The following is a 25,062-nucleotide window of genomic DNA, read 5'->3' as shown; positions in this document are numbered from 1 at the left end:
TGGCTTCCAAGGACTCCAGTCCCATAGGTTTAGGGCCCCACACTTATGACCTCATTTAACCTTAATTATTATACCTTTTTAAAGGCCCTGTCTCAAAATACAGTCACATTAGGGGTTAGGGCTTCAACATATGGATTTGGGGGGGGTGACATAATTCAGTCCTTAACAGGAAGTCTAATGAGGGAACACCAATGGCAATCTAGACAATACACTTTCTTGTGTATTTGGGCTATTTAATACGATTTTCATTTGTAATTTTGGAAAGGTTCATAAAAAGAACTCAGCTTTTTATGCTCTTTATGAACCTTTCAAAAACTACAAATGAAAATCTTATTAAATAGATTTACATTTTTCCCCTAGACTTCAAGTACAGTGACATTATCATCATACTTTTCTGACATAGGAAGTACCCCATGTTTTTTCTAAAGCAAGTCTCCTTTTCATTGCTACTAATCACAGGGTCTTTCACCTTTCTCCTCTGGACTCTTGCTCCATCAATTTCAATCTTTCTTATTGTTTTGTTATCTCCTTTTTGACTTTTCTTTCTTTTCTGTCTAAACAGGATGTTCTTTCCAATCCTAAAAAAAAAAAAAAAGAAAAACTATCCTCTGTGGTCAAGTAGCCAGTGTGAAGGAGCTGCTTTTCCTGTGTCTCATCCTCATTTTTCATTTAATTCTCAGCCTATTGCTGCCTGGAATTCTATTCCCATCTTTCTTTCACCCTTATTACAACTTTTCTCTCAACGTTATCATTACTCTGCTAACCGTTCACCCCAGTAGTCTCTTTCCAAGTCTCCTCCTCAGTGAGCTATCTGAGGTTCAGGGACCTGCTTGCCTTCTTCCCTGGTTGCAGTCATGCAATAGATGCTCATAGCACTCCACTAAGCTGCTCTCTGCTGATCTCTGATGCCCCACTTTCCCGATTCTTCTCTTCTCCCTTTATGCTACCTTTCAGCATAGGTGACACACATTCTTTCCTCTGATATTTCTTAAAGGTAAAAGCTTCCCCAAATTGTGTCCTTTGCCTTTTTTCTATTCAATATATAAAATTAGTTTTCTTAAATATTTCTTGTTTAAGACAGGTTCAGTTTTTTGGTTTTTCTTTTTTCTTGCATGATCTCACTGAAACCTCACAACATCTCTATGAGGTAAGTACAGTTATCTCTGCTTTATAGAATACTTACAGCAGGATTTCTCAAACTCAGAGCTACTGACATTTTGGACAAGATATTTCTTTGTTTTAGGGAGCTGTCCTGTGCATTGTAGGATGGTTAACAGCATCCCTGAACCCTACCCACTAAGATGACAGGAGCAAACCCAGTTGTGACAACAAAAAATGTCTCCAGGCATTGCCAATGAGATGAGAATACATAAGTGACAAGGCTAAGAGAGGTTATATAAACTTGCCTGGGACCACACAGCTAGAAAGTGATCTAGAATTTGATCCCAGGTAGTCTGATTTTTATTAGAACTTAGTTCTCACATAGTACACTAATTTAAGTTCTCCCATAAAATAACATTTAACCTTAAGACTTCAGTTCAGATCCCCAGGCCGATGACCTTCAAATCTAAATCTGTATCCTTGAACTCTCCAGACACATACTGTCATCATTTTTCCAGTGTCATTTGCATATGTCACCTACACCTTAAACTCAACCTAACCATAACCGCATTAACTAGCTTTCATTCAGACTTGTTAGGTTTTCTGTCTTTCTAATGGCATTATCACCTACCAATAATTCAGGCTAGAAATTTTGATGTTGTCTCTGACCCTTCCCTTTTACCCAAGTCCACCCAGTCTGCCTTTGCAATCTCTCTTGAATTTGTTCCTCTTTTTCCTTTCTACTTCCACAGCCTTATTGAGGTTATTGACATTCTTACTTCAGAAGCATCCTCTGTTTTACTGCCTTTGATCTCTCCTACCCTACTCTTTCCCCAAACAAAACCACGCTTTACAGTTACCACTTACTTTGTTGGTATAAAAGCAACAGACTAAAAAGGGTATAATTGACAGAGCATGGTCTTAGTACAGACAGTCCTGGAATTCCAATACAGTTCTGTAACTCTGACCAAGTCACTGGGCCTTTCTGATCATTGATTTCTCTCTGAAACTTTTTTGTTTTCTGTTCCTACAGGGCTATTGTGGGGATTAGCTGACATGAGTGTATTAAAACAAAAACATCATATTTGGATGCTGAGAAAATTTATAAATTAGCTTGTATGAACTCTTCCTTTCTTTTCCACCACTGACCACACTCTATACCATCTATAACTGGGCTCTTCTCAAGTCATAATGTTTTATTCCTCTTTAAGTTATTACTTGAATAATTTCCATTTTTCTTTTGTCTACCCTTTCTTTTCAGGTACCTAGATGACCTTTACTATTCACTTTTGACATTTCAGAGAAAGTTTATTTGAGCTCATTTCTGCTCCCAATTTTCTGAAGTCTTAGATTTGTTTATTATTTTCCAGAACAAAGAAGCAATCACTGAAGAATGAACAATCTTCCAGATTCTGTCAGTAACAAAGTTCTACGTCTCAACTGCAAGAAAAGAACAAATGTCAAACTAACTCTTCTAGGACGGTGATACATCCAATGCCTTGGGCTGATTTGCTCCAGTCATGTTGTTTCAACCAAAAACTTAAGCTGGCAAGGGTGCAGTGGAACAGATGTTCTCATATATTGTCACTGGAGAGTAAACTGTATAATGATTCTAGACAATAATTTAAAAAGTACATATCCTTTGAATCAGTAATTCTAATACTGTATATTTCTAAAACAGGGATAAAGTTTAACACAGAGAATTCTTTACAAGATAAAAAAAATTAAAATGAGCTCAAACACAGTCAAGAAACTATAACAAAGAAACTCAATTATACATGAGGTGTTTTTATTAACATGGTAAATTGCTGATGCAATGTGGTAAAGTAATGTGCTATGACAGGCTTTGAAAATATAATTATATTCAAATACCATTTCTTTACTTACAAGATATATGTTTTGCAACATGACAGTTTGGCTATCTGAAGCTTAGTTTACCTTTGAAATGGAGGGAAAAAAAGAATTCCTTGCAAGTTTGCTGTGAGAGAAATTAATGACTATTTATCTATAGTAGATCTAGCATCTATCTGTATATATTAGTATCTCTATCTCTGTGTATGTGATTTATTAATGCTGCCCCAGGATGTAGGCAAAGCAGGAGAAAAATATCTAGGCAGAATTATCTCACTATTTAAGGACATATGAAATTATCAACTGTAATTCCCTTTGAATGGCAGGATTATATTTATATGTCTCTATGCTTTCCAATCTTTCTAAAACAAACAGTTATTACATTTATAATCATATAACATAGACTGTATTAGAAAGGTAAAAAAAAAAAGAGAGAAGATTTAAAGTGAACCCTATGGGAATAATGCAAAATAATTAAATAAAATATGTTATTCAGCCCAAGTGGGTTTCTTGTTTAGATGACAAGGTACTATCTGCAGTGCAGCTAGGAGGACAACACCCTTCTTGCCCATTAAAGGCAAATCATGATTTGCCTTTCCTAGTCTGGCTTTCCATTTAAAACTAATTCAATTTTTTTCTTGTATATTTGTTTGAGTTCCATCAAAAAGTGGGGAAAGTATATGAACAGACATTTCTCAAAATAAGACATTCATACAGCCAACAGACACATGAAAAAATGCTCATCATCACTCGCCATCAGAGAAATGCAAATCAAAACCACAATGAGATACCATCTCACTCCAGTTAGAATGGCAATCATTAAGAAATCAGGAAACAACAGGTGTTGGAGAGGATGTGGAGAAATAGGAACACTTTTACACTGTTGGTGGGATTGTAAACTAGTTCAACCATTATGGAAAACAGTATGGCAATTCCTCAAGGATCTAGAACTAGATGTACCATATGACCCAGCCATCCTACTACTGGGTATATACCCAAAGGATTATAAATTATTCTACTACAAAGACACATGCACACGTATGTTTATTGCGGCACTATTCACAATAGCAAAGACTTGGAATCAACCCAAATGTCCATCAGTGACAGACTGGATTAAGAAAATGTGGCACATATACACCATGGAATACTATGCAGCCATAAAAAAGGATGAGTTTGCGTCCTTTGTAGGGACATGGATGCAGCTGAAAACCATTCTTAGCAAACTATCACAAGAAGAGAAAACCAAACACCGCATGTTCTCACTCACAGGTGGCAACTGAACAATGAGTTCACTTGGACTCGGGAAGGGGAACATCACACACTGGGGCCTATCATGGGGAGGGGGGAGGGGGGAGGGATTGCATTGGGGAGTTATACCTGATATAAATGATGAATTGATGGGTGCTGATGAGTTGATGGGTGCAGCACACCAACATGGCACAAGTATACATATGTAACAAACCTGCACGTTATGCACATGTACCCTAGAACTTAAAGTATAATTAAAAAAAAAAAAAAAAAAAAAAAAAACTAATTCAATTGTATGACCATAGCAAAGCAATGGCTAATACGATCATTGTACTTTATGCAAAGAAGTAAATTGTAAAAAGTCCTCCTTTGTAAACAAAGCTCTCTGGGAATGAAGTTTCACTGTTATTGTGGCTGATGCTAATCCAATTCATACATCCATGCTATGAGTTTCAAAACGAGTACCAACTGCTAGACATATTGAAAAGAAAAGAAAAGTCTTAGATCTTTATGACCCAGCTGGGCCTGTAATAACTGTCTCACCAGGGAAGTGTGAATACAAAATTACGCAGAACCATTTAACTCTACCAAAAAAGTGCTGTGGATGTCTAAAGCAGAATTCAATTCTCAAACTTCATGACTATACAGTGAATTTTTAAACTGATTGCTAAGGTTCTCTCAGAAATAAATCCTGGTTTCCTCCCCTTTCTGCTTTACCTCTGGAACACAAGAAACATTATAACGTCTCCTCAAATAAACAGCCAAATGTTGTACATAAAAAAGGTAAAGAGATTTTCAAATATAAAATTTCAATTATCTTTTTAATTGAAGAAATTAAGATGGATATTTATGATTTAGAAACTGAAAGTTTTTGTATTTTCTTATTCACTCGTACAACTTGTTTGTGAGTTCCAAAGACATTGTGAATTTCTAAATAACAAGTTTTATAGCATCCAATGGACAAAAATGCCAGCCTTAGAAATATAGTAAGGTTGCAAACATTTACTGGAAAAATGAATTATTTATTCATTGGTGCAAAACAAAATAATAACTGTAATTAATGTAATCAAAGCTGTGATTATTATATTTTTAAAATGATTATGAACTCCAACATCAATTTCCATTCCTCATCTGATTGTACAAAGTAAAACAAAACAAAACCCATATTTCTAAATGCCAGTGGACATCTGCTGACTATCTGCATACCACGTCGGCAGCCTGAACTTAACATGTCCATAACTGAATCAGCCAGTTACTTCCATCTCAACCTGCTCTATCTTGATCTATTCTTTATCTAGTATATACATCTATTGTTTGTTCTTTATTTATTAAATACATCCAAGTCTCCTAAGCTAGAAACTTTTCCCTTTCATTTCTCACATTTAATTATTCATAAAAATCTACTTTAGACCAAAGTTTATTTATTCTTATTTTTATTTTTGTGTCTTGAGCCAGACTCTGCTCTGTGGCCCAGGGTGGAGCACAGGGATGCGATCTTGGCTCACTGCAACCTCCACCTCCTGAGTTCAAACAATTCTCCTGCTACAGCCTCCCAAGTAGCTGGGACTACAGGTGTGTGCCACCATGCTAGGCTAAGGCTAATTTTTGTATTTTTGGTGGAGACGGTGTTTTACCATGTTGGCCAGGCTGGTCTCGAACTCCTGACATCAAGTGATCCACCTGCCTCGGCCTCCCAAAGTGCTGAAATTACAGGCATGAGCCACTGTGCCCGGCCCTTGACTAAAGTTTAGGCTCTTAAGCTCTAATGAACATTCTTTAGGACAACTGCAGCAGTATCTTAAAAGTCTGCCTGTTTGAATTCCTACCCATTGTAATTAATCTCCTACTCTCTTCCTTCGAAAACACATACAAAATACAGTTCCAATGGTTCTGTTGGTTTCTTATTGCCCTCAAAATAAATCTAGATTATTTCAGTTTGAGATACTGGGATATTTATTTACTATCTATCCCCATCTCTTCTTTCCAAACACATCTTCCAGCTTTCCACCTAATTATCCAGTTCTTTGTCCCATAAATCCTCTGTTATTGCCACACTGCCCTTATTACAGTATAAAAGTCTTTCTAAATTTCTTGTCTTCCATACAAGTCCTTCCTTCAGCAGTAGCTGTCCTTACCCTTCCTTCCTCGTTTGTAATATACCTACTCAAACTTAACAACTTGGCTCTCATGTTATTCTGTCCAGGAAGTTCTGGGATGCTACCGGCCAAACATATTCCTCCATCCTCAATGTTCCCCCAAGTATTTTGTTCTTACTCGAACTGCAGTTTTCTCATGCTGATTTTTGAATGCATCTGTTTGGACCAGGAGTTAATCCAAAGAAGGAGAAGACTTTGCTATTCACCTTTATATCTCTGGATCCCAGAATAGGATTTGGTTTGGAATCTGTATTGATAATTGATTTATTGCCTCTCAGTCCCAAATTTACTCTTTTTATCTGCCCTGTAAAAGTGGATCAGGTTGACTGGCACTGAAACTTTGTCGGCAGAGGGCATTGGAGAGATACTTCAAGGACAAAAGGGTTCGGCTTCCTGGTTCCAGTGTTCTTGGTAGGCTCTTGAGGTTTCTCTTGTGTCTGGGATACTACAGTACATGGCAGCCAGCAGCTTCCCCAGCGGACTTCCCCTCAGGTGGTTTTATACCTCCCTTTACAGAGATTTCCTGCACCCTACAGTGCAGATTTCTGGTACAAGTTCCATTGGCTTGGCATCACAGAGACTTCACTGCCATCCAGTAAGAAATGACTATATCCTTCCTAATAGGGGGTGATTTTCGCCCCACAGGGGACATTTGGCAGTGCTTGCTCAGGGCATACATTTGAATGTCACACTGGAGAGGTGAGGGATACTAGTATTTAGTGGGTAGAGGTCAGGATGCTGTCAAACATCCTACATTGCACATGACAGCCCCCCGCCCCAACACAAAACAACTATCTGACCCCAAATGTCAATAGTGGTGTGCTTCAGGAATCCTGCTCTATAACAAGGTCTAGCTCTCAACCTCAGCAGGGTGGAGTGGGGAAGGGTGGTGGGGAGGCAAGAAGGGAGGTGTTTTCACTGGGTGCTCTCTCACAGTAGTGTTAGTGAATACTCTTTATATCTGCTATTTCTATATTTTCTAAAGTTTTCTTTGCTTTTTACTAGGTAATCCCTTAATATTCCAGTCCCCTATTATAGTTACTAATTTTTTATCATAACACTTTGCTGCTCAAATTACTACATGCTGATTAGATTCAGACTAAATGGCATCATTTATTCATTCATTTCAATAGATAGTAGGTGCTTATTATATTTCCTGATACTGTGCTAATTGTGGATGCAGCAGTGAACCAAATAAACATAGTCCTGTCCTCCTTAAGCTTATAGTTTGTAAGTCAATATAGATAAACAAGTGTTGTAAATGTATGGTATGGCAAGTAATAAGACAGTACAGTGAAAATCAACAGGCAAGCCACAATTGTTACGGGATATGATGGGAGTGAGCTAGTAAGGGCCCATATGTTTTTAATGAAATAAATTTATTAGCTGAATTGATAAAATTGTCCTTTAAATTCTGTAATTCCAGTTGTTCAGTCAGGATGATGGAGATATGACTCGTGAGGTTCTTATCCATTTGAAGAGTCACTTGGAACTCAAATATTTTACCACTGATCGATCTATTTATATATTGAGAGATATTTATATAGATTCATATATCTATGTATATTTAGAACTATAATTAGATTAAGATTTAATTCAATGAAAATATTTTAGTTCAATTCATAAGCCATCAATTCCTCTTTTTCAGGTGGACTTTTTTGACAATATCATGATTTATTCATTTTCATGACTCTAAGATTATTGAGGGAAACTGTTTTTAGACATCCCTGTATATCACAGCACTGAGCCTAGAGCATAAAACTCAGCTGATACTCTCAGTATGTGCTTATTGAATTAATAAATGTATGAGTTTTCTGTCTTAGTCATTTACAGAATAATGTGGGGCACGCGAAAAAGCACTGAAACAGATGTCATGAGGCCTGTGCTGTAATCCCGCCCTTGACATTAAAGAGCTTGGACAACCTATACTCCCTCTGGGACTCAAATTCCCCACTTTTAAACTAAAGGATTCGGAAGAGAGGTTTTTCAAACTCTCATTATTTTCTAAAATCCTGAGATATAATGAATACATTATAATATAAGACCGTGAATACTCAATCTGTCCTGATTAATCTTACTAAACAGTGTGATTTGAGTACACCTGACATTTCTGGACCTCAAATTAAGCTTATTTATAAAAGGGGTTAGACAACTATGGCCCTTGGGAGAAATGGCAGAGTTGAGTTTTCATGCCAGAGACTGTTTGGCCCACAAAGCTGAAAATATTTATTGTTTGGCCTGTTCTAGAAAATGCTTAGTAAGCCCTGGTTTGTAGGTTTCCTTTTACTTATCCTTCTTAAATCTCTTCTATGACTTTCTGACTTATCCACTTACCATATAAAATTTTTAACAATAATTTTTTAAGTGTGTTAAATTTTGATTAATGGCCTACCAGCATATTAAAAATTGAGATTGGACTTCTTTTACTTTGAGCAGAGTCAAAAGGTTACTAATGAGGACCTTTGTAAGTTTGTGGCTTAACAGATTATTGCTGGAAATTATCCATATAACAGAGATAGAAATAAGCATATAATATTCAAATATTTGCCTTTAAAACCCCAAATACTAGATGTCTGGATGGTTCACATATGGCAGGTAACCTGTAAGCTCTGGTTGGGTGGATAAACCGACAGTCTGGGCATCCCAGTCAGTGATGCTGTATATCATTGTTATAAGGACTTGCAATAGGATGAATGTCTAATACCATTTTAAAGCCAGGCAAACATGTGAGGAGTTGTCTCAACTGTCTCTTTCCATGACTTTAAACCACAAATGTTGTCTCAGGGTATACTCCTTTTCCAATGAGAATATACTTACTTTGTGGTTAGATCATGCTTGTTCAGGGCATGATATAATTCAACTCACATCATTAAATTGAACCAAGATAATGTCACTCTTCCTTCTAAACCTCTGGATTTTATCTTTCCTGCTTAATATATATTTTTTGAAAAACACACCAGTCAATAACAGCTCTGTAAAAAAAAGACAAGTTCAGATAATTGCAGCTGACACCATTCTAACAAGGCACATTTGTTTTCCTGTGATCATCCTGCCAATATCCTCACATCACCCTAGATTTTATTCTGGAAAATGAACCAAAATAAAATCCACTTAGGCTGTAGGAAAGGCTGAGGCTGTGAAATATTTTAAGTTTATCATCCATTAGTTAAGCAATGTGACAATAGGCGATGTGACATGTGGAGTTCATACAGTCCTATTATGTGGACACAGAGTGACAAGCTATATGAGAAGAAGAATACAGGTGACCTAGGTGGGTAAATCACCATTGAGTGCATGTTTCTTCCTGAGACTGACCTGGTTGGTGAACTTAGAGTGGTGCCTGCAAGGGTTTGATGTCCCAAAATCTCCCCTCTACTGTCCCTCTTCTCTCCCCCAATGGCACCTGACATTCTAAAATATTCTTTTGGATTTTCACAATTTTTCATTGCTCAGAGGTATGTTATAATGCTGATAACTATTGAAGAGAACCATTTTAATCTCTAATTAGTTAGCTATTACCAAATTGATGCAAAGCCTGAAGCAAACTTATAGAGAGTGCAAGAGTGGAATTAAGAGGTGCAGGAATCAACAATAAAAAGAGATGTGTGCATGGGGAGTGGAGTGGGAGGGGGATACAATGGAAAAGAGTTACAGAAGATGTGTACAGAAGAGTAAAGTGAATAAATTGAGGGAATGGAGTAAAGAGTGCCAGTGTTTGGAAGACAAATAGATAGATGGCATCAGGAGGAACAGCACTGGAAGACAGCATGGGCAGTGCTGATCAGATGCTTCAAATCAGTTCTTTTTATGTATTTTGCTTTATTTTAAAAAGCTGAGTACAGGATGGAGAAAAACTGGAGCAGGACAACTACGGATAGCCCTTCGCTTTCCAATATTGTTTAAGTCAGGGGTCAAGAAACTATGGCCAACAGGCCAAATTCTGTCAGCTGCTATTTTTGGTATGGGCATGAGATAAGAATGATTTTTACATGTTTTAATGATGAGAACAGAATCAAATGCTGAATAATACTTCCTGACATAAGAAAATGATATAAATTCAAATGTCAATGTCCCTAAATAAAGCTTTATTGAAATACACCTGTCCTCATTCATTTACATATCATCTTTGGTTGCTTTTGCACAGCAAAGACAGAGTTGAGTAGCTGGAACAACGGTAATTTGTCCCATGAGCCTAAAATATTTACTATCTGGCTCTTTACAGAAAAAGTTTGCCAACCTCTTGTTGAGTCATATAGTTCTATAATAGCTTCATGCCTGCAGACCCCACTCAGAAGATAAAACTCCCACACTTAATACAACCTACCAGGCAGTTTAGTGATCATCCATTCTTCCTTGAGTATGCCCTTTGGTGAGCCTTACCCCCCAGTCCCAAGTTGCTTATCAGAAACACTTATAACACCCTTCCTAAGAAGAGTTACATAAATACTATTTTCTCCACTTATTTCTATCCCGTTTGGCACTCTGGGTTCCAATGGCCATGCAGGTTCCTGCATGGCTGGTTCACTGCGTGATCTTCCTATCCTAGAGCATGGATTCAGTATTTCTGTTTCTTTGCCCCTGGAACTTGGAGTTGAATATCTGAATAAATGTGGTAACAGGTAATGGAGGAAGGCACAAACTCACCATAAGCAATAAGGTTTGGAGGAGATTCAGATAGAGAGCAGCATCAGACGTCCCATCCTTGGGGACTGATGATGTTGTGGCTAAAGAGTTACAAACGAGTTCTTAACAGAGGCTACAAGTGGAAGGCAGGGAGGCTTTCCTACTAGCACTGGTAAGGGAACAAAAAACCATTCTAATACAGACACCAATTTGTTTCTAATTGAGCTGGTTCTATATACTCAGTTTTCAAACCTATTTTGAATTTGTGTCTTGTTCATCTAGTATCCCAGTACCTGACACAGGAATCAGCCATTCCTTCTTATCTTTCTTTATGAATAAATATAAAAATTGCTTAGTCTAGCTCTAATGTCAAATGTATTCAAACATACCCAGTTTTAATACTTAGGCACCAGTCTGGGTGCCAAGGAATAGTCTTTAGTTTGCTGACTCCAGTGATACTTTTCTCTGTGTCTAATCTTCCTCAGTAATCTATTTGCTACTCTATTATTACGGACCTTGGGATCAACCTTGGTCTTATGAGTTGCTCCCCAATTATGGCGAGAGTCTTGGTACATTTTTAAATATATGGCATATGACTATGTCAGGTGACTGTTGTTTTGGGAGAACACGGTAACCCAGCCTTCCCTGATATCTAGAGATATCTCAGTTTCAGAGACTGCTACTTGCAATGCCATACACTCTTATGCTTGACATTTCCTTCTAATTTCATCATTTTTATGCTCTATCACATTGCATTTACTCTGGGCTAGTTCTTGGTTTCTACTTTCTAGACTGTCCCAATAAAAAAATAAACTGCCCCCATGGTATAAGAAAACATCACAGTGTGTCACTGATGGTAGGGACATCATCAGGCATATATGCTATATAAATCATTTCATTCTTAGTGTCTTCTAGGGTCCCATGAGGGCCTCAAGAATCACCTGGAGTGATTCTGAGGGAAAGAATGAAGACCACTGGATCCTTTAGGAGTCTTACTCCCATAACAGCCAAGAAAGTTCTTCTATTTTCTTTCTAATTGATTTCATTTAAACAATGGGCCTGGTAAAGCAAAAGCATGAAAACAATTGGTAATAGGATATTATATTTTAGCTTGACATTGTCAGAGGTGAAAGGGAAGATAATTAGTGGCCAGTAGGGCCCAGGAACTGACCAACAAAAATGGACGATGGTCCTGGTTTTTGCCAGATGACACCTCCTTACTTGCTGGATTAAAGAAGGATCTAGAATGTCCTAGGAGTAGAGGGCAATCAGACAACTGGGGCAGCAGAGGACTGGGAGAGACATGCAGGGATCTCAGACCAGTGCTATTTACCATCCAGCATGAAAATGTTTCAATTTTCATAACCAGTATGGTTGTATCTCAGAGGCTACACAGTGAATCAGGGATAGAGTTAGGACTCTGATAATTTAAATCTTAATTTTCTGGGGAAAAAATATATACCTCTTTAAGGTTTACTAATAATTACAAGTTGCTGTCTTTGAACAATTATCAAAATGATCCTCAATGTGTCAAAAAATCAATTATCTTAATAGAACTTTTAGCTTAAACAGCTTCCCATAACAATGAATAAGCAGACATTGCATAACTGATTACAGAATACAGAAGTATACAGTCAGCCTTCCATATTCATGCATTCTGTATCTGTGGATTCAACTAACTGTAGATCAAAAATATTTGGCTAAAAAAGACATTGGTTACATCTTCACTGAACATGCATAGAAATTTTTACTTGTAATTTCCCAAACAATGTAGTATAACAAGGTTTTACATAGCACTTAGTTTTTATTAGGTATTATAAGTAACCTAGATATATTTTAAAGTACAGAGAAGACATGCATAGATTATAGGCAAATACTATGTCATTTTATATGAGGGACTTCAGCATCTGTGGATTTTGGTATCTAAACGGGGTCCTTGAACTGATCCCTCATGAATACTAAGGAATGGCTGAACTTAGTTTTATATTTATTTCTTTTCACAGATTCCAAAATAACAGGTATCAAAGGTACTTAATTGTTTCTTATATATTTAAGGAATTTATTAATGGATGGTTGTGTTAGACTAATATTCTTTTTATACAATATTCATACATTTTGACATCACCACAGATACTTATTAAGATATAAGTAAACTACAAGAAATCAATGTTCAGAGAATGCCTTTGAGGACACCATGTATCTGTTTATCATCTTCTGGTTTGTCAATGAGCACTTAAAAAAATTCTGACCATGCATGATTAGTTACAATAATGTTCTTTTGCTCTCCCTCTGGAATGATAAAGCGTAATCACTGGCTTATGGAACATGGTACCTCACTTGTAAATTTGTGAAGGAAGCTACTTTTGTTGACAGTGCTAATGTCTGCCATCTGTTTGCATGGGATGAAGCCCTGGTGCTCTTCTAATTGGCCATAAATTAGGTATCAGCAGCAGGCTTTTGACAGGATCCTTCAGTTACAGTTTCATTTTTTAAAAAACAAAGCTGTGAATTCAACATTTGGTCAGAAGCCCAACTTCTCTGCTAAGAGTATACAAATGCACTTTTTGAATTCTGAGACTCAAGTTGATTTTTCTGTATTTGTGCTTAAGGTAGACCTCTCTCAAGGTGTCTTCTCCGTATATAACCCTGAAGATAAACCAATGCCGAGTAGAGAGAAACACGGCTAAATGCAAGGGAATCCTGTGCCTTCTGTAAGAAGAGGAAGGGCATATTTATTTAGTGCTTACTTCATGTACTGTGTTGTGCATGGCCATTTACCTATGTTAAGTCATTTGATTTTCAAATCAATTTTACGATTTTGATAATGTTATTCCATTTTGCAGACAGGAAAACTAAGACTCAGAATTTAAGTAATTTACCCATATTCTTGTAAAATGGTGCAGTCAAGATTTAAGTATTGAGCTTTGACCACATCCATTCACTTGTCAGTGTACACTGTATATACCTACGTTTGGATAAGGAGAGAAAATTAGGATTAGGGCAAAGCCTCAGTCTCATTCGTCCCCTCACTAGATTTCCTTGCTTCATGCTTTAAAAGAAGCAAGATTAAGTCCATCCAAGTTCCCATAACTACCCTTATCTACAACCCAGCATTTCTCTACAAATTTTCTACCTTGCCTCTTTTTCACTTTTCAGAAAATCAAAAATACATATATATGTGCTCTCTAAGAACTTTTCCTCATTTGCCCACAATTTCCTCTCCTGGGGCCCCATTTATCAAATATCCCCTTTAGTATTTCATTCACTCCATCTTCCTGGATACTTGTATACTGTAGTCTCAGTGTTCTCACTTCCTTTTCACCTAGTCACACTTTGTAATCTGGATTCCATTCATAACACTTTAATAAAACTGTTTTCTCCCAGGTTACTAAGCCTATTGCCCTTTTCTCTATCTGCATGCCTCTCGGCTTGTGATTATCTCTTTTCTCATGACATATCCTCTTGCTTTCTGAAGTCTCCTACACTACTCTGCTTTCTAACATCTCATTATTCTTCACTGGTTTTACTTTCCCTCACTAATGCTTAAATGAAAGGATTTCTCCAAATCTAGCCTTGACTCTTTTTTCTCGATTCTTTCACTCAATTCTGTCCTGACTCATAGCTTCAGTGGCTAACCACATATAGGCAATTCTAAAGTTAATTTTAAGTTAATTCTAATAAAAGTTTCTGTCCCACATTTCCTGTCTCCTGCAGGGCATCCATTCTTGAGTGTTCGATATTGTATGTTCAATGCATTACACTCTTAGTGAAATGTCATTGTACCTACCAAACTGATTTTTCTATTTTCCTTTTATGTCTTTTCTATCCCAACTACATCCCTAATTTCTCCCTTGCTCTTCACTTTCAGTAAGACACGAAGCCCTCTGGCTTTACCTCTTCGTTTCTTATGGGTTCCTCCTACAAATGTTCTTATAATCACCAACTGAATTTAGACTCCTAACCAAATATCTCTAACCTCTCCCTCTAATTCGTTTTACATTGAATTCTCAGATTAGTCGATTAAATCCATTATTATAGTGATAACTTTTTGCTGCATAAAATGTTAAGAACTGCCCTTACCCCAACATTCAATTTTCTCAGTGAACCCAGTGTCTGCATGCTTGTGAACTTGTTACAACACCTCCTCCAACTACCTTTACACAGTCTCACTTTAGCCAGTGTAAATGGCTGATAGCTTTCCTATGAGTATTTCCTAAGCTAGTTACCATATTTATATTGCTTTTCCCATACTTCCACATCCACCTAATAATACCTTTTCTTCCACGAAGACCTCCCTGACTCTTCTCAAAAGTACTCGCTCTCTTTTCTGAATTTCCTTAAAATTTTATCCTGGACTCATTGTTTCCCTTGTATAATGGTTATATTTGTATAGGCCACATCTCCATTAGATGCTAGCTCCTAAAACCAGCATCTGTGCTGCTCCTTTGAATCTTCTTCTAGGACAATGCTTTGCACATAGTAGATTCTCGGTAAAATGTGAGTTGAATAGAAGAGTGAATTGGTAATTATTGCTTTTGGGAGCCACACAAAATATAACAATTTCAGAAATACCCACGGATATTATCACCAATCTGCACGTGTGTCTCTGCTCTGGTTCTGGCAATCCAGCACAGAAGGGCCTCTAAAAGTGAGATTTCTAAATCAAGTAGAATTCCTTTCCATGTGGAGCCCTCTGAGCTCGGCGTCCAACTTCATCATTCTAGGCTGACCATACCTGGCCCCTCGAGTTCATTCTACGTGGTCACTCACTGCCTATTCCAGTTATAATGGCTCCACTAAAATGGATGTTTTACAGCTCTTCTTGGGTCAGGTACTTGGCTATTTTGATGAATTTAACCACATACATCACAAGGAAGAAAAGTCTGTTGGATTGCTTCCAGAAAGTACATATGCATTTTAACCATGCTCTTGGAGAATCAGTAATCTGACATTTGTAGTTTAACTTATAAAGCATCCAGGTAATGAAAAGAGCAAGCCAGAATTGAGAGAAGAAACAGGGATAGACATTATCAGACAAATTTTAATGGCCTTAAATATATGCCGATGTCTAGAACTGATTATTTCTTCAAAATTTCTTCCCTAAATGCTTCTATTATGGAAGTCTAGAGATAGGAGAATAAAGGGGATAACTAAAACTACTCAAAGACAATCAAGAAATGGAAGAATAATTCTCAAAATTTACAAAACTAACTAGCATTGGTTGAGTACCTCCTGAGTAAAAGACACTTGGACAAATGCTTTACTCATATGTTCTCATTAATCCTTAAAATACCCCTATGATATTTCATTACCCCGGTATACAAATGAGCTGAGCTGAAGCTCACAATGGTTAAGTACCTTGTTAAAGATCACAAAGATAGAATGGCAGAGCCAGCCACTTTTAAGAATAATAGAGAATGAGAATCAAATATAGAACTCATTTAAAAATGAAAAGATATAAAACAAGTATTAATAGCTCCATAAAATGGTGTCTAATTCCAAGAACTCATGTGTGTTGCTGATATGAGTGTGTAATTCACATAATAAAACAATGTACTTACTCTCTGTCAATCACAAGGCAGGTTACAGCTTCTGCAGCAATTACGTTTGCTGTTCTCACATCTTCCCTATATAAAAAAATAGAGACATTCAAATAAAATAACGTTTAATATCAAAGCACAGTGTCCATTGTGATTAATTCAGGAAACAATTTACATTATATAAACGCTTCTGATTTATCCACCTCCAGGCTTAAGCTTTGTTCATGTTTCAAAATTTTTTTTCTGAGGAATCATCTTACCCTTGTCATTAATTATCAAATCCTACAGTTACAATCCAGTAGTTACAAGTTTCAAATTTGAAATTTCACTCACACAAGTAGAACAAATTTGATATCATTCCCTTTGGGAAAATTAATAAAACAGTTGGTTAACAATCAATATAGTAGCAAACATAAATACAGAAGAGTTTTTAAAGAATTTGAAACTATACTTCTAGAAATTGAGTATTTTATCCATTTGTATATGAATTTACCATTATATCCTTGAGAACAATTGATCTGTTTAAATCATTTCCTGACTTTAAAGACCCTGTTTTTATGTGGCTAATGTTTTGCCCATAGCCATTCATCTATATCAGAAGTTATGGCTCTTTAAACTCTTAAAGTATTTAACAAATCTTAAGTCACATTGATAGAAACATGTATATATTGTTCTTTAGAAGCATTTAATTTGGGCCGGGCTCGGTGGCTCAAGCCTGTAATCCCAGCACTTTGGGAGGCCGAGACGGGTGGATCACGAGGTCAGGAGATCGAGACCATCCTGGCTAACACGGTGAAACTCCGTCTCTGCTAAAAAATACAAAAAACTAGCCGGGCGTGGTGGCGGGCGCCTGTAGTCCCAGCTACTCCGGAGGCTGAGGCAGGAGAATGGCGTGAACCCAGGAGGCGGAGCTTGCAGTGAGCTGAGATCAGGCCATTGCACTCCAGCCAGGGCGACAGAGCGAGACTCCGTCTCAAAAAAAAAAAAAAAAAAAAAAAAGAAGAAGCATTTAATTTGTTACTGCATTCGTATCTATCAACTTCTTAAACCTTTGAAAATCTATCCTGCAATCTTATGTTTGATTCAATAGTTAAAAGTGGATTTGATTATATTAATAATCACAATTAATTTTCAGCTAGTTAAAAATTAATCTGTCATGGTAACATGGTTAATGGGTACAAAAAAACAGAAAGAATGAATAAGACCTACTATTTGATAGTACAATACTATGACGATAGTCAATAATAACACAATTGTATATTTTTAAATAACTTAAAGAATATAATTGAATTATTTGTAACTCAAAGGATAACTGCTTGAGGGGGTGAATACCCCATTCTCCACAGTGGGCTTATTTTACATTGCATGCTTGTATCAAAACATCTCCTGTACCCCCTACTACGTACACTTAAGTACACATAAAAATATACACCTACTAAGTACCCATGAGAATTTTAAAAAATTATTTAAAAATTACAAAATAAGTGATGCTTGAAAATTTACTTTTTCCAAAAACAATAAAATTTCTAAGTTAATATAATGATTAATATGTTTGAAATATATTAAAGTGATAGGTACATATGAAATAATATAGCCTTAATAATACAGTCTAAAAACCCAAAAACATCACATCTCTAATAACGGACTCTTAAAGTTTTGAGAATAAAGATGTTCACAGTGAATTTTTATACTTTTGAAACACACTACATTCTGAAATATATTTCCAAACTCTATTTTTCACTGATCTCTTTGTCTTTCACTGTTGCTATACCATGCTGTTTAGATTACTCTTGCTTTAAATTAACTATTTGTATTTCTTATTTGGCAAAGCAAGTTCTCCCTTAGTAAAATTCTTTTTTTTTTTTTTTTCAGAAATAGCTTGATGATATTCTTAAGCATTTATTATTTTTGAGAAATTCCTTGATGATATTCTTAAGCATTCATTATTTCATATAGACTTTAAAATAATCTTCCACTTCTGAAACACCCACCCTGGGATTTTAGTAAAGTTGTATTATATTAATATTTATTCATTGGTATCAAAGCAAGGAGTTTCTGATGATATTAATTTTTCCCTATAAGAACATAGAATGATTTTCTACTTGTTCAGATATAATTTCATATCTTTAAATATAATTTCATAATTTCTTTCATTTGGGTCCTGATATTTAAAAAATGTATTCTTATGTGTTTCATATTATGTTTTGCTTATGAGTAACATTTCTTTTCATTTGTTTCTCACTGATTGCCCTGTTTTTTAAAAAAGTTATCAATTATTGTACGTATTTTAAATCCACCCACCATCATACTATGTTATCCTAACTTTAAAGTTTTTGTTATTGTCTCGTTACCTCCCAGTACAATCCTCCCAGTGTCTCCCTCACATTCCCTGCCTTTTGGCCAAACTGGCCTCCCTTTTTTTTTTCTTTTTGAGATGGAATTTTGCTCTTTTTGGCCAGGCTGGAGTGCAGTGACACTCGGTTCACTGCAACCTCCATTTTCCAGGTTCAAAGTAGCTAGGATTACAGGTGTCCACCACCAGGCCCGGCTAAGTTTTGTATTTTTAGCAGAGATGGGGTTTCACCATGCTGCCAGGCTGGTCTTGAACTCCTGACCTCAGGGGATCCACCCGCCTCGGCCTCCCAAAGTGCTGAGATTACAGGCGTGAGCCACTGTACCCAGCCACTGGCCTCCTTTTAATAGACATCATTGCCCTCCTGCCATGAGTTCTTAACATACTTTCCCTAGGCCTGGGAAGTTCCTCTCTAATTTTTGCTTAGCTCACCCCTTTTTATCTCTTCAATCCCAGTCTACGTACCCCTTCCTCAGGGATGGCATCTTGAATTGGCCAGGTTGGGTTTCCTATGCATCTGTTCTCATAGTGCTACATACCTCTCCATCCAAGCATATATCACCATTTGTAATTTATATTAATACGTGTATTTATGTAGTAATTTGTTTAATAACTCTATCGTCCTTCCACTAAAGCCTATAAGGGCAGGGACCATGACTGGCTTTGCTCCCCATTTCATCCCAAATGCCTCACACATACAAGATGCTTAGTGTTCAAAGCAGTTATGGCACAGACATCCATCATACTTCTGAGCCCTGGGGTAGGAAGGCAGAGCTCAGGCTTTGGAGTTGCACTATTCTGGTGTTAAATCCACCTCCATTCACAAGCTACATGAAAGCCTCAATTTCCTCATCTGTAAAATGGGAATAAGAGTAGCCACTCACTGTGTGGTATTAAATGAGATAATCAAAGATAAGTTTAGCATAGTGCCTGGCCCAGCTGAACTGTCTTCAGCTGTTTATTATTTCTAATTCTTTTCATCCTCAACACCTTCATGCCTGTCTCTGTGGAGGCTCTACCTGGTGTTTCAAAAAACACTCCTATCCAGAAACACAGAGGAGATTTTCTTTCTGCTCCACAGATGTAAACAATGTATTTTCACTTCATTATCACTTTCTTAGTCGGAATTTTTGGTGAAATGAACATAACAGGCAGAAAACTTCTGTAGTGCTCATTGGGTTCTTCATAAATTATGTGCATGACTTATTTCTTATTTGTTCATGGCAGCACAAGTTACTACCAATTGCTGCCAGCCAAAAACAAACAAAGGAACAACAATAATAAACAAACCACCATCACAGCATAGGAAATATAATACTAAATTTAGCTTTCCCTGAAATATATTTCCATTTGACTATTAAGAAAGTGCCCACATTCTTTAAGAATATAACAAATACAAAATAGTGCTTCATTTTGAAGATATGTTCTGTGCATATAAATTTTTAAGAATGTATTTATCACAAATTTACAATGTTTCAGAACTTCATCATATTATCTGGCCTAAGTTGGATATACTTTTAAAGTTGAATGCAATTTCCATGCAAGAAAAAGAAGATGCATTGGTATTTTTAAATGTAGATTGGGGAAAATATCAAAGATCAGAAGAGTGACATAGTTAACAGAAAGAGAAAATTTTATTTTAAAAAGAAAAGTAAGTAAGGCCTAGAGCCAGGTGTAGTATCTAGTAATGTGACATATATTAAAACTGAAAAGAAGCATCACATTGGGGAAAAAAAACAAAACCCAACATATTAAACTGTACATTATAATATTTACCATTTATTGAGCACATAGTACAGGCCGGGAACAACATTAAACAGTTCATACAAATATCATTTGTTGCACATAACAAAGGGTGGTGATTTTATATCAGATTTATACCTGAGAATAGAGGTAAGGGAATGCACCCAAAGTCAGATATAGCTAGTGAGTTACAGTTCTGGAATTTGAACACAGATCTGGCTGTCCCTAAAGTCATGTTCTTTCCACAACAGTAAGCTGCTTATGTACTCTGCTATCAGATTTAAATGCTACATTCATTAAAATGTAGAATAACCTTTGAGCAGTAAGTATTCACTTTTCTCTGTCCATCATTATGAAAATTATATTTACTTGTTAATAGAACCAGCACTAACAGAGTTATGGGTTTCCAATTGTAAAATGAATGTGAAAGGGTCATTTTGATTTTAAAATTATTAGAATTCCCATCCATAACTATGTCCTAGCCTGCTATATTGCTTTGTAATAATGTTTCCTGACAATAGAGAATTATTCAATGCCAAGCTCATTCAGTGGCAAACTCATGTTGCCATGACAGTGTCATTTTATTTCTATTATTAAGGTGCTTTTACCTCTCTAAGAGAGTGTCTATAAATTCTGTTCTTGTGCACTCAAAGCCTGCTAGAGATAGAGACAAAGTACTATGTGACCTAGTATTAACATATATATTCATCCTTGACATTAGTATATGACATGTATTAATCTCTCCTTTTAGGAGAGACAGTAGAAATTTCTAACATTTAAAGAGAGAATGTCAATGACAGAAGCTGACAACACTGATTTACTATGTATGTTTATATCTTTTATGGGTCCAAGGACCATGGTAAAGCAAATACAATTTGAATTTAGAGATGTAATATTACATATTCATATAATACAAAGGTCTTAATAACTCTGTGTTGTTATTAAATGTATTTTTATCCATAGATGATATGATACTGGTTTCACACAGAACATCTACCAAGTTAGGCATTTCATGTCATAGTGGTTTAGAAGTAGGAAAAGGAAAGAGAGGAGAAAAATGTTATTGTTTAAAAACGGAACTTTTACTTTCACTTATACTTTTTTACAGATCAGGGTATTTAATAATTTCTAATAGAAGAATACATGACATTTCAGTAAAATACTGAACACAAGAGAATTTTGTAAGTAGAAATATAATGTTCAATTTATTTAATTAAAAACTTTTACCAAATGCACATTACCTCTGAACATTCAGCACACTAGACTTGCTTTTTTATAATAAATAAATATATATCTCTTCACATAACAGTCCACATCCAACATGCAAATTGTCTTTAAAAATAAAATCTCATGTTTATCTAGGTCTGTGGCTCTATATTAGTTGATTTCAGTGTGACAGTTAATAAATACTTTAAAAAGCACGACTGCAAAAGTAGCTACCATTTGGCAGATTAACAAGTATTTTTACAAAATTGCTATTGATTAATTAGTAATTACAATTAAAGCTATGCAGTTTAGTAGTGGTCTCTTCTTAAGCATTTGCAGATGTGTTAGAAATTCCTTTCGATTAAATAATAGAGCATGAAAAATATCCCAAAATATTTGCAAATATAGGTTTCTGTGCACTGACTCTGATATTCTTTGAACTTCATCACTGGAATCTTCATCATCGCTGTATCCCAAAGTGGCGTCACTGTCAGTATCTGAATAATCCATATGGGGAATTTACATTGGCTCTTCTCATTCTAAAGCAATTCTCTTGTGTCTCATGGCTATGAGAGAACTCTATGGTTCATTGATACCTCAGGGGAACAAAGGCAGAATGTATGAGGCCAAAGCAGAACATAGTTGATACAAAGTAACTGTCAGAGTAGAGGATCTCCCTTTTCAGCTCTGGAGCAATGTGACTGCTGTCAACAGAATCCCAGCACACTCTCAGTGCCAGCCTTCATGGAAACTGACGCTACTCCAATTGCTTGTGAGCTTACAGCAATCCAGGGGTCAGAGCTCTTTACTCTCTGGCATGTGGATCAGTTTAATGTCCCCAGTTAAGTTTAGTTAACACAGCACAAAGCAAATTCTTTTCATCTCAAAATCAAAAGCAATCTTACTACAAGGGGTAGGACAATCAACATTGATAGGACATGACAAGCATCAAAGAAGCACAAAAAATGAAATAAATTAATTATGAACAAGAATCGTAGAGTGGGTGGCAAATCTGACTGTGCTTTTTGAAAATTGGATCCCTTGGCAGATAAGTGTGCTTTAAGAAAAAGTCATATCAGGCCAATCACTAATTCCACTTTCCACTAAGTCCCGAAGCTATCCCAATACGATTTATACCTCCAACACTGTAATAAAACCCATAACCTAAGTGAACAATCAGCTAATACATGCAAATAATTACATATCTTCTAGTCATGCTTGCACAGAGTAATCAACCAATAAATGTTATTGACAATCATGATCATGGTCATTATCGTGATCATCATCACCTTAGGACCCTCTAACACTGGGAAACATGTGACCCTTTTTTATATACTTTATCTCTAGTAGTCCCCTTCCCTAAGTTTCTTTTTTTTTTTTTTTTTTATTATACTTTAAGTTCTAGGGTACATGTGCATAACGTGCAGGTTTGTTACATATGTATATGTGTGCCATGTTGGTGTGCTGCACCCATCAACTCGTCAGCACCCATCAATTCATCATTTATATCAGGTATAACTCCCCAGTGCAATCCCTTCCCCCTCCCCCCTCCCCATGATAGGCCCCATTGTGTGATGTTCCCCTTCCCGAGTCCAAGTGAGCTCATTGTTCAGTTCCCACCTATGAGTGAGAACATGCGGTGTTTGGTTTTCTCTTCTTGTGATAGTTTGCTAAGAATGATGGTTTCCAGCTGCATCCATGTCCCTACAAAGGACGCAAACTCATCCTTTTTTATGGCTGCATAGTATTCCATGGTGTATATGTGCCACATTTTCTTAATCCAGTCTGTCACTGATGGACATTTGGGTTGATTCCAAGTCTTTGCTATTGTGAATAGTGCCGCAATAAACATACGTGTGCATGTAAGAAATTAATCTCCCAATTATTTTCTAACACCACCTTCTCAATTTGTTTTGTTGACATTTCATCCCTAGCCCACAAATAATAGGTATTTTCCCAAAATTCTGTTTTGGGTTTTCTTTTTGCTAGTCTTGCTTTCTCTCATTGAGAGAACTCACATAACACTATGACATCAACTATTAGTTTTACATGAATGACTTGCAAGTCATCATTTCTAACTTTTACCTCTCTCCTGCTATACACTCCTATCTGGAAGTCCCATTGTGACCTCCAATTCAAAACTAACTCCTTTTCTCCTAACCTCAAAACCACTGTTTTCCTTGGGTTCCCTATCAGGGCAAATGGCATCAGCATTATTGCACTCACCTAGGTTCAAAAAATTGGACTCATTTTTTGACTCTTCCCCATCTCTCTTGCGTATATTTGGTCATATTGGTTCTATCTGTATCTATCTCTCATATTCGTCCTCCCTTCACATTCCCACAGGTATGGATCTACTGGGGGCCACTACTCTCTCTGCCCTGCACCACTGATCTGGCCTCCTAAGTCATTCCTTCGCCTCTACTCTCTCCCTCTTCTAATCCTAATCTCACTCTGTCATACATTTTCAAAAGTAAATCTAGACATGTCAAGTCTTTGCACAAGAGTTTTAAAGAAAACAAGAAAAATTTCAACGTTTTCATGTATAGTTAGAGGTCCTGCAACTATCTGATCTATTACCTTTCCAGGCACTATACTGACGACCCTCCACTGCACGTGTGACAGACAACTGTTTCCTCAAAATATGACCCCTGTAAATTCTGTCCATGCCTGTGCACATGCAGCTGACTCTTCTAAGAACCTTCTGTTTCAGTTCATCCATAAAACTTCCATTATCCTTCAGTAGCGTTTTTAAAGGATAAGAACAATTTTTACACACAAGACATATTTCTACAGAGCTGTGTTTGGTGGCACATGCTTGTAATCCCAACTACTTGAAAGGCTGAGGTGGGAGGATCACTTGAACCCAAGAGTTTGAGACCAGCCTGGGCAATGTAGCAACACCCTACCTCTACAAAGAAAGAAAGAAAAAGAAGTATTTTTGCATATTAATTACAAAAAAGTAGGGGAAAATAAAAAGTACCATAACACCATCTACCAGGAGATAACTAAGATTAACATCTTGGTGAATAGCCTTACAAACCCTTTATTCTTCTTATCCCTTTTTATTTATTAAACTAGAAAATCCACCTTTATTATGAAGTACTCATATGTCCCATGAATATAATAATAATAAATCAGCAATTATTTTAACGCATATTTGCCAAAGGCGAATATATTTTGAATGCCTGACCTTGCAGTCTAGTGGGGACAGATAACCCCGTGCCCCACCACCACCTCC

General features: G+C 36.6%; 1 protein-coding gene across 1 annotated transcript in view; it reads right to left on the bottom strand.

Moving 5' to 3' along the window:
• PRKG1 (protein kinase cGMP-dependent 1) overlaps nucleotides 1-25,062 on the bottom strand; it is a 1,246,104-nt gene that overhangs the window by 141,715 nt on the left and 1,079,327 nt on the right. The window contains exon 8 of the mRNA XM_023225157.2: nucleotides 16,541-16,606. Coding sequence (XP_023080925.1) covers nucleotides 16,541-16,606 — 66 coding nt within the window. The remainder of the gene's footprint in view (nucleotides 1-16,540; nucleotides 16,607-25,062) is intronic.

This window comes from Piliocolobus tephrosceles, chromosome 9 (assembly GCF_002776525.5).
Source record: "Piliocolobus tephrosceles isolate RC106 chromosome 9, ASM277652v3, whole genome shotgun sequence".
Lineage (NCBI taxonomy): Eukaryota > Metazoa > Chordata > Mammalia > Primates > Cercopithecidae > Piliocolobus > Piliocolobus tephrosceles.
This window is presented reverse-complemented; position numbering and strand designations above follow the sequence as displayed.